The sequence below is a fragment of the Diceros bicornis genome, chromosome 6 (genome assembly GCF_020826845.1).
Source record: "Diceros bicornis minor isolate mBicDic1 chromosome 6, mDicBic1.mat.cur, whole genome shotgun sequence".
In the NCBI taxonomy this organism is placed as follows: Eukaryota; Metazoa; Chordata; class Mammalia; order Perissodactyla; family Rhinocerotidae; genus Diceros; species Diceros bicornis.
In genome coordinates, this window is record NC_080745.1 from 80,999,266 (window position 1) to 81,015,887 (window position 16,622).

The following is a 16,622-nucleotide window of genomic DNA, read 5'->3' on the forward strand; positions in this document are numbered from 1 at the left end:
TGGATAAGAAGTGGTGAGAAATGCTATGGGTTTAAGTTCCACAAATAGATTTTCACTAGTTGTCTTAAATCTCTGAGGCTTGTACAGCCCTGACCTTACAGCGCTGTTGTGAGGAATAAGTGAAATAGCGCATAAATAGAAAGCACCTGGCATAGGCCTTAGCCTCTATAAAAATACTCGAATGTCACTTTCTACCAAACCATAAACGCTCCCCCTACGAGGGGATGTCTTATACATAGCGGGCATTCACGCAATTGTTGAAGAATGTCCACCCTAAGGCACTTAGAAACCACTCTCCAAACAACTTTTCAAAACTATTTTCATAGTGAAGTGATTTTGTAGCTCTTAAAGAAGACTTGCTGCAATATATCAAATAAGAGGCATCCTCAGCATTTCTAAAAGACAAGGAGGACTTGGACAAATGCGCGTCATGCTGTTTCATCTGCAATAAGAAACTGTGACAACTGAATTAAGATTAAACACTTTAATCGACTATAATAAATCAATATCATATATAAAAATTCTGATTCATGCATCAGATTACATAAATTATACAACTGTCACATTATGCAATGCTTACACACTTTTGAGTTTGTACCTGCAAAAAAGTATACAAGTTACTAGAACATTTTACTTAATGAGTGTAACACTCTTCAGTTATCAATAACGCCTATATCTTTCAAATACCTGCTAAATACATACATTTCTAGATCTGCAGCATTTTTTTGTACCTCAACAGACAAACCACCTGGAAGCTCTGAAGATTAATAGGCCCAATGTATCATTTGTTACAGACTTCAATTCCCTTGTAAGAGTGGATTTTTCGACATAGAAAATAAATGAAATAAAACATCAACTCTAGTTTAATGCTTGAAGAGCTTCTACACTTCTTATTAAATACATCAGAAAACCCTTCATATGCAGATTAATTAGTTAAGGTGCTACTTACTGCATATTAAATACTCCCAATGATTGCATCTGGATTATTGAAGTTATAAATCTGTGGAAACGGGGGCTTTCACTGTGTGCTGACAGACCCTTACATCCACCATCGTGAACCTGCAGCACTGCGATCCTTTACTCTTACTTCAGGGAGATCAAGTGAATGAGCATGCATCACACTTCACTTACACACACACAGGGACCTTCCATATCTACAGGACACATGAGTACACGGACACCAAAAACTTTCAGCTTGATTTACAAATACAAGGTAGGCTGCTTTTCCTAAAAAGCTACAGAGGAAAATAAAAGCTCTAGTGTAACAATTACTAGATATACTAAAAACAGGGTTTTTTTTCGTTTTTTTAAAATTCTCCTTGCTAAAGAATAAGCACCCTTACGGGGATGATGAGCAGGGGGTCGTGAGGCCGCAGGAGCTGGTGAAGGAAGGATGTGAGGAAAGCAAGTCTGTCACTAATGAGCTGTGTTTTACTTAGGTTTCCATTCATGAAACCCTTTTAAATACAAGGAAACATTTTCACAGCTGGAAAATTACAACTAAATCTTTATTTACTGCCAAAAGCAATAGATGTAGTTATGAATAACCTATGGATAATACTACATTCACGGGAGGATGGCAAAACTGGGCTCAAGGCAGAATATAGCAGCAAAAAGCAATACTTGAACATTTTTCATGAATGAGTGACACGTCATTTTATATACAATTCTAAGATACGACCCTAGTATTCAACAAATGAAACTTGAAGCCTAAGTGGCAGGACAGTATGTTCGATACTTTCAAAGCTGAATTTCAGAACTGGGAGAGGAACTGGCTGTAAAACAACACTGTTTTAAATATCATAGCAGAAACATTTTAATCATGTAACAGAAGTATGTTAGCTTAAGATAGGTTTGACATAAATGTCGATCCTGTGATTTAAAAAAACCTCTTATTAGTGGAAATATTTTTGAGCATGCATTTTTTAAGCATGAAAGCAAAAGTAAAATCTGTTCATAAGTCTACTGTGCTGTGCATTGTTTAATGAGTACATATATTTTATTTCCATTTCTAAGCTACTAACAAAATATACCATTAAAAACACTTAAAAGTTACATTTTCGAAAAATAAACTAAGGTGATCTTTCGGCCTTTTTCTACAATGCTAGAAATTAAAACTACTCTGTTTTCACTTTGCCAAAACACAGGCAACACTGATATATTTACTTGGGGCTCATTTTTACTTTTTTGGTTTTAGTTTATTACATTGACCAAAACGAAAATATAGAATAAGTTTTACTCTAGGTCATGAGTGGAAGTTCATCAACACTGAAACAGGATATTCTCAGGCAGTGATAAATGCAGATCCAGTTTTCAACACAACTCTTGTCTCAGATTTAAAGATAAAAATATTGATTCCGTTATAACCAAATGACTTAAGTATGCATAAGTCTAATCTTTAAGTTTTTTTACAGGCAAAGAATCTCTCCTTAAAAATGAATTTTGTCATAAAAAGAATAGCAGTACCTGAACTACACTTTTTAATGAGCTCTATTTACATAAAACATGTACCCTAATACAAAACTTACATCTTGGTTCATTCTATAAACAGCAAATTTGGCCTAAGCATATTAAAATATCTGCAGCTAATCTGTCATAATACTGAAAACACATGGATTTTAGTATTTTAAAAAGTGTAAGAAGAGCTTAATTATACTAACAGAAAAAACAAATGCTAAGAATTTTGTACTATTTAATAAATGTTAACTAAAAAGGGCACCATATTAAAACACAATAATTACCAAGACCTCAGATGGGAGAATAAAATTCCACACCAGATTTTGAGGTTTATTACAGAAATTTATAGATGGAGGAAAAAGTTGGTAAAAGCTACTTTTGCTTCTCCATTTCTTCATTTTAAAAAATTATTTTTTATATTTGGGAAAAATTTCCAGAATTTCAAAATGTATGCTCTCAGAGGAAAACTAAAGAAACTCAGAAAATACAAATAACAAGGAATTTTAGCTTATGAATATAAGCTTGGCCAATGATTATCTGATTGAAAATATTAAAATGAACAAAACTATTACTATACCTGCTTTGCATTTAACTTTCAATGAAGTCTTAGTAGAGATAAATAGACTAAAATGCAGTTCATTAAAAGATTGGGGAATGTATGTCTCCATATACAGGTGAATTTTTCATTTTAAATTCAGAAGACACAGATTCAATGTGTTACAGTATGTATTTTAGATTTATAAGGTAAAACATAAGCAGTAGACGGTTAGTAATATTTTCATACCATTATTTTCACTTTAAATTTCAGACTAATTTTGTACATATAGAGATAATTCATGGAAGTAATCAACATTTTGGAGGAGCAGACAAAAAAAAGCCAACATACAATCTTGTGATAAATCAATTCTTAAAGAGCTGATGTAAATAGTGTATAATGTCATGCTAGGAAAGATCTGTTCTAAAAACTCACTCCTTTAGTAATTCTTATTTTGGTTCAAGACCCAAATGCAACCATCTGTTCTATTATTGATGTAACGTGAAACCAAGCCTAATTCTCCACTCCTAGGATTTGCCCACTGCTTTGGGTTGTCAGGCATCAGATCCTCACCTACATTTTTCCCCCCAAATTATCTTCAGACACAACTTCTTAATATTTTCGTTGCTAGTGATTTAAAGGCATTCAGAATCTCAACAAAACAAATTACATTAGCTTATCTTCTGCTTATAGCTTAAACAGAACTCAAATGTTAAGATAAAAAATTAATTCAAGAAATTCATGCTGTTGTGAAGTTAATGAAGTTTCCTAAAATATGTCATTCTTTGGATCATTACTTTTGGAAAAAGAGCAAAACCTTGATGCTGGAATAATATGTAGCAGCAGCTTGTTTTGAAACCAAGGTTCACATAGTCAAGAGTGATTTGAAGCAGCTTCTCTGTTATACAAACCATAACAGTAGCAACGATGATCTGTTTTGCACCCATAGAGCACACATACATTTTCCAATTAAGAAATTGGTACCCTAATTTTAGAGGCAACCAGTTGCTTTTAAATGTTCTAAAAACACATATATATATGAGGTATACGCATGTATTTTATATACAAAGATACATGAACATATATTCATGTATATATGCATATAAAATATGAACTTTGTTTAGTAGTGCTTATAACGAGCAGTATTCCTGCAGCTAAATATGTCCACAAATTGACTTCTGAGAAACCAACCACAGTATCGATTCTGCTTTATGAGAAATCTATTCCTGAGGAATAAGTCATATACTTCCGAAGATATTTCTAGGCTTCTGGCAGATTAGCAGGCCAGCACCAGCACCTAAGTGAATCCTAAGGAACTGCTTATTCATTGAGAATCTGGCCCATTTTCACTTTAAAAGTTTAAATTATTTAGCTCACTTCAAAGGTCACTCTTGATAGTCCTTGCTAATATTTACAGGTAAAACAATTTTTCACAATGAAGAAGAATATGCAATGAAACCTGTTAGTGTAGTCTCCTTCAGTAACAGTTTTCCTTTTTTCTCTCTCTTCCTTTCTTTTTTTCCCCAATTATAAATGCAGCACAGTCGGCTTATTAACTATTGGAGAATTTGCCAGCTTTCCTGGATGGTTCGTAGGGCACTCTGAGAATACTGGGCGTTTCCTCCATGACCCTCACGAGGAGGTTGTCGATGTAGTCCTCCAGTTCCCGGATGTGGGTGTCTTTCCTCCTAAGGAGCTCCTTGTGTTTCACCAGCTCCTGGAGAACCTCCTCGTAGGTCAGACCACGGTACCCTGCAGTGGCATCAAAAGGGTTGCTGTCCTAGGGCAGGATAAAGACATGTGACTCACTTCAGGAGATATAATACCAGGGACAAATTAAGAATTATTTTCAACTTCAGATTTTGGTTTTTCAAACCCTGATCAAGTTTTTCTCTATCCTTGGCTAGAACCAATGAGACAGCTCACCGAATGGCTAGCCAGTTCTAGGGCAGATGCCCCAAAGCCTTGATTATGATGCTCAATTCTTCTAAAATCCTTTTTTATATTGTGGACAATGTCCTACGATAAGAAACTGACCACATAATTTAAGATTAAATTAAGAGATAAAATGTTCTATAATAAACATAACTAAAATAGATCAAAACTAAAGGTCTCTAAGAATTAACTTGGAGGAACTGTAAGACGCCACTTAAAACTATGCATTTGGGGGGCCGGCCCGGTGGCGCAAGCGGTTAAGTGCGCGCGCTCCGCTGCGGCGGCCCGGGGTTCGCTGGTTCGGATCCCTGGCGCGCACCGACGCACTGCTTGGCAAGCCATGCTGTGGCGGCGTCCCATATAAAGTAGAGGAAGATGGGCACAGATGTTAGCCCAGGGCCGTCTTCCTCAGCAAAAAGAGAGGAGGATTGGCGGATGTTAGCACAGGGCTGATCTCCTCACAAGAAAAAAAAAAAAAAAAAAAAAAACTATGCATTTGGACATTAGTTTAGGCCTCATGAAATTGCTTCCATTGAACTGTGGTTTAATGTCATGCCTTTGGCTTTTTATTGAAGACGGTTACAAGAAGCAGCAAAATCAGATCTGCTTCTCCAATTTGCTATGAAATGTTGAAGGCATTCAGAATTAAATCAATGAGCATCCTTATAAGAAGCCCCATGGCAGTAACTTCTGTTTTAATTTAGAGGCAAACAGAGTTTTTTCTCCCCCTAGTAACTAGTCTATTTCTTCCTCCTAGTACTAATACTTATATATTTTATCTTATTTCCCTTTTTGCCCTGGTTATCAGGAAACTCAAAGTTCAACTACAGTCATGTTAATACTTGGGATTAGTATATCTGCATTCTCTCCCATTTCACTATGTACTTATTTTGTTAACTTTATTCTATTGATGAAAATTCTTTTTACACAGAAGTATAAATATAAACAAAGAAGGAAAAAAAGGCATTGATTTAATTCATTTTTATTACAAAGCATTGTAATATTAAAAGAAAAATATTTCTCAGGAATTTAATCAAAAGGCACTGTAACATCATCTTCTATTTATAGTGTATAGTATTTAGATTTTTCATTAAGTAAAATATAATGCCCAAATATAAAGTGCAATCTTTATGCCTTTTTATATATACTTCTATCACAAAACTCAACAACTTAAAATGGTTTTCATCACTTTCTTTCGAAACATTTCCATTTGGCTTTAAGGAAAATAAACTAAAATATTGAGGAAATTGGTCTTGCTCTTACAGACTAATAGTATTTAATCTATTCAGTGGAGAATGGAGAATGGGGACTGGTGAATGGAGAGAGGCCTTTTTTTCTTAGAAATTAAATTTGTCTTGACCATTTTCAGGATCTACTTTAATTTGCTCTGTGTCTAGGAGTTTTCATCAGTAAAACCAGAGTGTAACTTTGTATCCCGTCCTCCCCCAGGCACCAGGACTCTGTCACAGCAGAGAAACAAGCTCCAGTTCAGACAGCAATTTGATGCTTGTGTTAACCGAGGCACACTCCCTTCACCAAGATAAAGGAAAAAACTCAGGACTAGAAACTTCTCCAATCTCATAGAATCTCTCAGGTTTCGTGAAGAAGATATAGCTTGCACTAGGTCTTCAAAGATTTTACGAGGCAGAAGTGTGTAACGGGCATCTCAAGCAGTGGGCTCTGCTTGTTCAGAGGAGGAAACAGGGTTCAAGGCACAGTGTCACTGATAGGTAACCAGGGGGGTTCAGCTGGAAAATAAGGCTCAGGATGGGGAGCAGCGAGGCTGAAACGGCAGTTCCAAATAGACCCTCAGGGATGTTGAATACTATTATTAAGTTGAATATTATTATTTTAGACTTATTGCTAAATAAGGGAAATAGGGAGCCACTGAAGGTTTCTACACAGAGGAAAGATAGGATTAAAGCTCAATTCTAGGAAAATGAAAATGGCCACAGTGGGTCAGATCATTTGGAGGGGCTGAGATTAGTTACAAAGTTATTGAAATATTAAAGACAAGAGTTAATAAGAGCCTCTACTGGATTAAGAGAATGAATCGAGAGGATGCTAAAGGGAAGTGAGTTTTAATTCTGTGAGATATATTTAAAACAATTTACTTTAGCATTAGAAACTGGAACAAATGCACGTTCATGAGTTGTATTACCTTTGTCCCTAAAAACATTTCAGAGTATTGCTCTGCAAATGTTAAAGGACAATTCTGGAGACAAGCGTTGACTTACTTTTTATTCTCTTCTCTCTCAGACTAATTCATCTTTCTAAGATTAAATCTACACACACACTCTCTCATGTATTTACTAGTTTATTTAACTGGTCATGAGTACTTTAGAGAGAGAAAACATAATTTCCTAACCATATTCTTATTAAACAATTATTATATTAAGCAGGTTTCTATAGAAAAGATAAGATATACTACAGAGGTAAGTATATTTTTAAAATTTATTAAAAATAAGCTGAAGTTCCTTACTTTAACCTAAGTAATTCTGTACAGATTTGAGACAGAAACCAACCTAGGTCTCACTTTCCTTATCTGATAAATGAGATGCTCTCCAAGGCCCCTTTCAACTCTAAAACGTCCTGGTCCACAAAGTGATTTTTCTGAACTGAATTTTTAAAAAGTAATAACATCCTACTAAGGTGATTTCACTTTCCTAATAAAATATTTACTGAAAAATAGGAGTTCTTGTGAGAAGTGCAGGGATTAATGAAATTAAAACTAAGTGGGATTCATTACTGATGAGCTTTTATGTTTTCTTCTTAATTTAACATAAGAATAGCATCAGTTGAGTCTCTCTAACCTTAATAAAATTATACATATATAAACTGACTTCTCCAAACTAATTAAGTGATGACATACAGTTAGAAAAATCACTCATATTGTTATATTTTACACTACACCAGTACTACCATATAATGCAGTTAAAAAATTTTTTTTAAACATTTCTCTGAAGACAATGAAGATGAAAGACATGTCAAAAAAGTCTTATTTTGACCTAAGTAGTATAAATTAATGCCATGATATCAACCAATCTAAAAGTTTAGTCTCAAAATAATTGATTATTATCCTGGAATATTGTTCAACATTTTACAGCCATAATCTAGAATATACAGATCTATTATTTGGCTTATTTTTCTCTCACAACCATCTAATACTTATGCAGAGACAGATTTCCTGGAAATACATTTCTGACCTTTTCAATAAATTTTCCATTTGTCCTTTCATGTGAAAATTTTACCCCAAATTTCTGCATCACGTTTCTAGGCAGGAAAACATCTTAGAAACACATGTACTATAAACTGTATTCTGGAAAAGAATATAAAATAATTAAAAACAGTTTTATGCCTAGTTCCAGATTTTATCTCATATTTAAAAATCATGTAAACTTTCTAATTTTAGGCATAAGATTCTTAAATTGACATAATCTCTCCCTCTATATATATCCTGTTTGTTGATATACTTCCAAATAAAATAATAAAGGTTAATATTAAGTAATATATACAATAGGAAATTAAAATACTTTCTGGTTGTAAAAATTATTTTGCTTAAAGAGGAAAACTCTCAGGCAAATATAAAAATTAGTTTTTCAAAAAATACTTTTAACACTATTTTTGGAAAAACTTCTAAAATTGAGAAATCTCCAAACTGGTAAAGACTCAAATAACCTACTCAAATAACCTAAGTACTCAATATTTTTTCCTCCAGCACTCCATATAGATAGCACATATGTTTTTAAGATGTCTTCTTATATTGAAATTTAATGTAAATTTTTCTTGTCTCTTTTCTTTTCACAACTAATCCTTTTGCATCCCTACCCAACCTCTCTTAAAAATTTCCATATGCAGATATAAGAAAATAGGCATTGGGTGAGAGAATAACAGAATTATTACATAGAGTTTTCTAACGGGAATTTTAAATAATATGGCTCTGCAAAAGACTTTGAGAATTACTAGTGATCTATTTTTACTTTACACATAGTCTAGCCTTTTAAACTAGGAAATGTATATTTTTTTTACAATATTTAAATTTAAACAAAAGCAAATTAAGAGGACTCAAAATAACTGAAGATTAAAGAAAGGTTGTCCTGGTAACCAAATATTGGTGGGGTACTACCCGACGTCCAAGGCGACTGGAGGGGAGAGAAGATGACGGCTTGGCACTCTCTGATCATCTCATTATTGTTCTAATGAGGAACTTTGCTCTGGGAATATCATCTCAGCTACTTTCACATCTTTTGTCCTACTCCCTTCATCTCCCTTTCAGTTCTTAATTAGGCCTTAAAGAGCTCACACTGCCCTTTCAACTGGCTACTGCTCCTGTTTAAACACTGTGCTTTCACAGACAGGTGTTGGCACTAGCGTATAAGACATACAAACTTAATTACAAAATACTATGTCCAGAAGGGGAAAAAATAACTTGGTGGATGGCTATTATTGGAGAACTTAATGTAAATTACTTCAAACATCTTATCATCTTCAACATAAAAATTGTTCAAATACTTTTCCTCAATAATGATCAGTATGAGGATGAGCTTTCTCCTCTTAATTGTATCTTGCAGTAAATTAACAACACCTAGTAATCCTTTAACTGTCATTTAGAATAGTTAGTATTCCAGAGAAAAACAATCACACATCAAGGATTCTTTTATCACCTTTAAATCCTTTAACTAAAACAATTTTCACATTTTATTTCTTTAAAGAATTCTAAGGATGCTTTTACAGCAATAAATTACAAGATTTGGAAAAGTACATTTACAAGCACATAGAAATTGTAATTAATGTTACTTAATAAACAATAGCTACACATTAAATCAATTTTTTGATGTTGCATTTTGTTTGAGATTAAGTCACTGCCTGATAGAATTCATTTTACTATCTGATCAAAGGCTGACTTCATATATTCTGACATTTCTCGCCAGACAGCCATATTATAAAGACTTGAGTATTTATGAAACATCAAAACTTATACATCATTTACATAAAACAGAAAAAACACAGTACAAAGGCCTCTGCTTCTATGTTTTCTACAATTTTAAAGACAAATAACTGCATTTAGAACGTGTTATACACCACCATGGTTTTTTCGAGGCATATCACATCATAGAAAATTGTGATATGTTATTGCTTTAAAAAATTCTTATTATACATCTGGATCACATACATTAAGGACAGATGGTTCAAACACTAACCACCAGCCCCTTGGAATAATGGCTCTATTTCTGTAATTCAGTGAGAATTTAGTTTTCTACCAAGAACATGTGCCCATATTTTTGTAAAGTAACTTATTCTCCAGATTTAATATATTTAGAATTGACTGAAGATGCAATGGAACTCGAACAGAGATCCAAAACTAGACTTCAAATAACAATAAAATGAAGTTAAGATATCTAAATAATCCTTACAAAATATGTGAGTTAATTTAGCTGGTCGCTACCAAGCCTGTTACTAAATTTGGTTTTGTTCTGACAAGGAAGGTAAGTGTCCTAAAGGTTCCTTCAAATACTTTCCTGGCTAACCGATCTCTTGCCAGGATGCTTTTCCTATTGTTGAATGTTAACAAGCAGTTTTATTCTTTCTTCATTCTTTGTCAGAACAACAAGAAATGTTAGTTTTCTCCGCATGCTCTTCTTTCATAACTATAATGTTGACCTTGACATACAGCTTTTATAGTAATTTTAAAACAGTCTGCAAACAAAATATGTATATTCTAAATTGGCCTCAGTTATAACTATAATGTTCGTTTGAACTTCCACAGATGGTACAGAAGTCACATCATATTGTCTATTAAAGACAAAGTATGAATTTTGTTTTTCTTCTTTCTCCCCAAATCACCACACTAAGCTATAATATAATTCGTAGGTAACTGAGGGATTCAAGGAGACCGGAGGCTTTTCTAGAAATGTGTGCCAGACAGAAGGCCGGCATGTGGCTGGTTATTTGGTAATTCTCTAACCCCACAGCAACTTACCGGGATTTTCCTGAGGTCTTCATTGCTTGTCAGATTCATATGAAAACTGAGTAATAAAAGACAAACATAAATGTTAAAAGTGTATCATAGTCCACGTGGGAGGAAACATAAAAACAGAACATTTTTAACCAACATTTCCACAACAATTTCTAAAGTTCTAAATTACACAGACAAGTGAAATTTAATCCACGATGTAGAAGAAAAACAATATTTGCTCAACATTCTAAAGCATCTACAATTTTAAACTTCGAAGGAAAATCCCTGTTATTATCAGAACTGAAGAACTGTACCTTTAAATATGTAGTTACCAAACATCTTTAAACTTAAGCTATTTTACCCAGCGAGATATTTATAAAACTAAATTTTATAATGTATTATTCATTTTATATGTACACATTCACTCACCTTATGCCTTCTGATATAAAACTATGGATAATTAAATAAATTTACTTTAGAAAGTAGAATAAAAGAGTTAAAGCAATCTTTTAAAAAAATTCTACAGGTATTAGAAAAATTAACTTTTAAACACCATCCTGTCAATGAGAACAAATTCACAGTTGTATGAACCATTTCTGTCATTAATGTGATTTCTAAGTAGCCGTTCTTCACAATTTAAATACCCAAATGGACCAAAACAAAATGGATTTCTTCCACGCAGAGTAAGAACACATCCCAGCTGAATGCTATAATCATTTTCTTCTTTGAAACACATCCATTAGGACGGGGACTGCAACCAAAAAGAAGCTCAACTTCAAAGCCATCTGATGAGTAAATATTTCATCGTTGCTATTCAAGTTTAATTTCTACCCAGGCCTTAAGAGTATTAGCCATTAGAACCTCTACAAAGCATTACTGTCCTAGGAACCTTTTTATCCCCCCAAGCCCCCCGTAAAGACAAAATATATTTTTTTCATTATCTGTGCTTTATCAGCTAAATAATTGGAATCCTTTGAAGAAATTCACTTTTAAAACTTTTTATGGTGTGCACAGAAAGTCTGGACACTGGATGTAATGTCTGGAAAATATCTATTATTACACGTACCTATCCCAAGCTGTAAATCCACATGCATGTACAACCACCTCAAGAGAATTTCTCACACATGCAAGGTTTCATTTGTTATGACTAAGATCTGTAGTACTAGCTTCCAGAACTGGTTGCTGACCTTTTCAAGCTAGAACTACCGTGGATAAATTTAGTATTTCAGTAGAGCTGGGTGATGTGGTAGAGAAGACTGAAACACATTTTAAATACCCACCATGCACCCCTTCCAGGCCCACGCGGTGGACGCATTTTCTCCTTCCCTGTATCTCACTGTCTTTATGGTGTTCTGTATGGTCCCAGACCAGTCACTGCACCAGCAAAGCCTCAAGAGACTGACAAAAGAGTGGCTTAAAAGAAAACAACAAAAACAAAATCTGCAAAGACATCATCCTATAGTACACCCAGGCCTAGAGTGCCGTGGTAGCAGATGCCAACACGTGTGGTTCCCACCCTCTCTGACTTTCAATGCGAGGTGGTCAACACGGGGTCCGGCGGGACCACTCTCTCCCCGCCCCATGATCTCACAGCATGCTGTTTTCTAAAAGGTCAAGAAACGAATTTTGTGCATCCCTCTCCATCTGACTTCGATCTTCTCAAGGACAAAACGATTTACGTTCAGGTTGACAGTAGTCCACAGTGGTTACAGGAAGAGAAGGGGTTGAGGGCCCTGGAGCCAGGTGGTGTGAATTCAAATCCTGCTTCTGCCCTCTACTTGCCGTCTGACCTTGAGCAAGCTATTTAACTTTGATTGTCTGGGTTCCCTCATCTGTAAAATGGGGATGGCAACAGTATCCACCACATAAGACTACTGTGAAGGTTAAATGAGCTAACAACATGCAAAACGCTTAGCAAAGTGACAAGCAGAAAGAACATGTTCAATAAATTATTTTATTTAATAAACATTTACATAGTCTGTGCCAGACACTGTTCTAAGCACTTTACCAACATTAACTCCTTTAGTCTTCATAACCCTTAAGGTAGGGTATAATTTTCATTGTGAAAATAAGGAAACGAGTCACAGAGAGGTTAGGTAACTTGCATGTGGTCATACGTTGCTAAGTGGTGGAGGTGTCTGGTCCTAGAATGTCCTTCTGTGACACACAGCCCGAGCCCCACTCTCTGCACACAGATCCACTTAGTGAGCACTGGTTACACTACTGAAGCCCTGAAGATACAGGACCCATAATTTAATTAGACAGCAAACACCACCTCCTTTTGAGGAGGCACAGGCTAGAGCAGCACTCGTGTCAGGGAGAAGAGCATTTTGAGAGTTAAATTTTCAGACCACACAGAAGAAAGAAATGCTCTATCACAGCAATCAGTCAAGGAAGGCCTAAGTCAAGGAGAAAGTAGGATTTAAAATCACAGGAAGGATAGATCTGCTGGCCAGAGAAAGAGGACCCTGAAGACAGCAGCACCATTATGAACACGGAAGAGACTGGAACACAAGGCAGCAGCGTGGGAAGGAGCCCTTGAAGGGTTTTGATGCAAAAGATGAGGCTCGTAGACCTGATCCACAGAGCAACAGGCAATTTTTTGACAATTTTCATCTTCTTTCATACCTGTTATTTAAACGTTTCATGTTCGGTAGCATAATCCATTCCATTACATCCTTGAAGAATAAACAATATTGTGACTGTATAAATTTCACTATATGTCTCAGGAAGAAATTACTGAACTAAGAAATAGAAACAATCATATTTTATTTATTGTAATAAGGGTTTTTAAGGAAGAGACATTTAGGACAAAGATTTTATCAAAATCACAAAACTAACAATATGTAATATCCAAAGGCTTTAGCTTACAGAACTAAAGTGAAACTCAGTGACAACCTGAAAAATGTCTGAGAATTCTTAAAAATAATTAAACGGAAAAGGTCACAACCGTAAGAGAAAGGGTGTGGAGCGCAGCAAGCCCCAGCCATTTCCCATGATACCTGAATGCGATCTGAGAGCCCTGACACCCTCTCCAGCAGTCCGCAGGGCAGATCAAGGGAGAGGGCTCTTGTATGGGGCATTGTCTGAAATCTAAAGGCAGACCCGTCCCTTGTGGTCGGCTTTATATTCACACACTGACGTGTCAAACACATGACAAGCCCAGTCATTCATGGCTGCCTTTTTCGATCTGTCCTTAACAGGGAAAATGAGTTAACTGAACTGGATTGAATTAGCTTGCTGAAAAATAAAATGTCTCTATTTATGGAAGTGTGGCGCCAATTTGTGCTATCTTTCTCTTCGGACTGCTGTCCTCACGTCAGACAAGATACTGAATAATACAGTCTGACTGCTCAACTGAGCTGTTGACAGGTTAAGGAAAAGGGTGTTTTTAATCAGGTATCGAATAAACTTAGACATGCTCACACTGAAAAAGTCTATACAAATTTAAACTTCAGAATTTAAAAAAATTCACTTTAGAAATCAGAACTGAAGGAGTTTGGGGGGTGGCAGAGGATTTTAAATTAACTTTTAAACTGATAAAAATATTGTAAAGTCATATTTTTAAAAATATTTTAAACTAATAAAATGTTTTACCTTAACATTCTAAAGTTTTTAGGTAAAAGCTTATTTTTTACTCCGTGATATTTCCAAATTTTAGAATTTTTCCAAATAAACGCTAATTTTAAATTTTGAAATTAATAGTACTCAAATATATTTAAAGAATCATTAGCATCTCTTCTATAACATCACTTATTAATTTATTTTGAAGTTAGAATAAATACTGAGTAAAGAAATAAGTAAATTGGTGAGAACTTGAAACCGTCCTTCAATTTCTGCTATGGACTAGTCTTCCATAGATAGGCCAGAAAAGCAAACCAATCTTTATAGAGTGATAAAACTGACCACTGCAGAAATCACTAAGGCATTTAGCAGTGATCAGAGTTTTTCCCTTTCCTTTTCTCTTTTTAAAACATAAATACACTCTTTTGGAGCAAGAATATATAAGAAAGGGATGAGATTATTTAGAGTGAAAAGTATAAAGTGCTTGTCAAGACAATCTCCACAGAAGAACAAAGATATATTAAAACTGATTAACTAGCTGTCTTGTTACTATATGATAACGCACACTGTGTAAACTCCTGGCTCTAGGATTTTAAATCTTTCAATGAGAAGGCATATAACACCACTTGAAACTCTTCTGAAGGCATTTAAAAACAAGTATTATTACATCTTTCATAGTATCTCTTTCCAAGCCCCATTACTGCTGAAATTATAAAGCTAAGTCTATTTTGGCCTATAACTTGACCCATTTTGTATTTAATAAGTGAATTCAAGTTAGCTGCAAAACCTAGGAGGTGTCTCACCTGGCTGGGAGGGGGCAAACAGGGGAAGGGGGGTAGAAGAGGAGCAACTCAAACACCGTTTGGTTCCTTCTTGAGTCTGGGAAATAAGTATAACTTTAAACTATCACAGAAGAACTTCTGACATTATTTTCAAAGGACAGTACCCTATTGATCTTGTTTAACTGAGAGAGTGGGCTCCAGAGACCTGAGGCTTCACTTTGGTGACAGATATAGTTAAGGAGGAGGGGTATAAACAGAGAACTGTAACATAACATAAAATCTTTAATGAAAAATAACAAAACGTTGGAGAGGATGTGGAGAAAAGGAAACCCTCATACAGTGCTGGTGGGAACACAAACTGGTGCAGCCACTATAGACGAGTATGGAGATATCTCAAAAAATTAAAAATAGAAATACCATACGATCCAGCTATCCCACTACCGGGTATTTACCCAAAGAACTTGAAATCAACAATTCAAAGAGATTTATGCTCCCCTATGTTCACCGCAGCATTATTCACTACAGCCAAGACGTAGAAGCAACCCCAGTGTCCACCAACTGAGGAAGGGATAAAGAAGATGTGGTGTATATATATAATGGAACACTACTCAGCCATAAAAACAAAGTCGTCCTATTTGCAACAACATGGATGGACCTTGAGGGTATGATGTTAAGCGAAATAAGCCAGACAGAGAAAGAAAAACACCGCATGATTTCATTCATATGTGGAAGATAAACAAACACATGGATAAAGAGAACAGATTAGTGGTTACCAGAGGGAAAGGGGGTGGGGAGTGGGCGAAAGGGGTAAAGGGGGACATATGTACGGCGACAGATAAAAATCAGAATACTGGTGGTGAGCATGATGCAGTCTATACAGAAACTGATATACAATAATGTACACCTGAAATTACACAATGTTATAAATCATATGACCTCAATAAAATTAAAAAAAAAATCTTTAACGAGTCCGAAAAGAGGAAAAGAAAAACGCCCCATTTACAGTGAAGTGGGGGCAAAGAAGAACCACCCCCGGCCCAACAAGCCGCTGATGCTTGTTCGACTTGAACCGTGCTACAGGCACCTTTCTGAGCACTTCACATGTTCACTCAACCTTCCTAACAATCCTATGAGGTGAGCGCTATTTTTATTTCCACTTACAGAAGGGGAAACAGGCACAGAGAAGTTAAGAAGCTTTCCCAAGGTAACACAGTTATTGAGAGGCAGAGTCAGGATACAAAGAAAGGCAGCCGAACTCCACAGTGTAAGATCTTTAGCCATACACTGTACTCCTTCCACACAGTGCTCCGAACTGTTCAGTCCCACTGGGAGCTCAGAGACGGTCGGTGTCAGGGAGTCCAAAACACTCCTGAGGAGTCTTCCAACCAGAAAC

The 16,622-nt window shown here is 35.5% G+C and overlaps 1 protein-coding gene across 1 annotated transcript in view; it reads right to left on the reverse strand.

Moving 5' to 3' along the window:
• Window positions 1–469: 469 nt before the first annotated feature.
• The window catches only part of RAB11FIP2 (RAB11 family interacting protein 2), a 42,149-nt gene continuing 25,996 nt past the window's right edge, over window positions 470–16,622 (reverse strand). The window contains exons 4-5 of the mRNA XM_058544097.1: window positions 10,908–10,953; window positions 470–4,772 (exon numbers count right to left, since the gene is read on the reverse strand). Coding sequence (XP_058400080.1) covers window positions 4,545–4,772; window positions 10,908–10,953 — 274 coding nt within the window. The 3' untranslated portion in view covers window positions 470–4,544. The remainder of the gene's footprint in view (window positions 4,773–10,907; window positions 10,954–16,622) is intronic.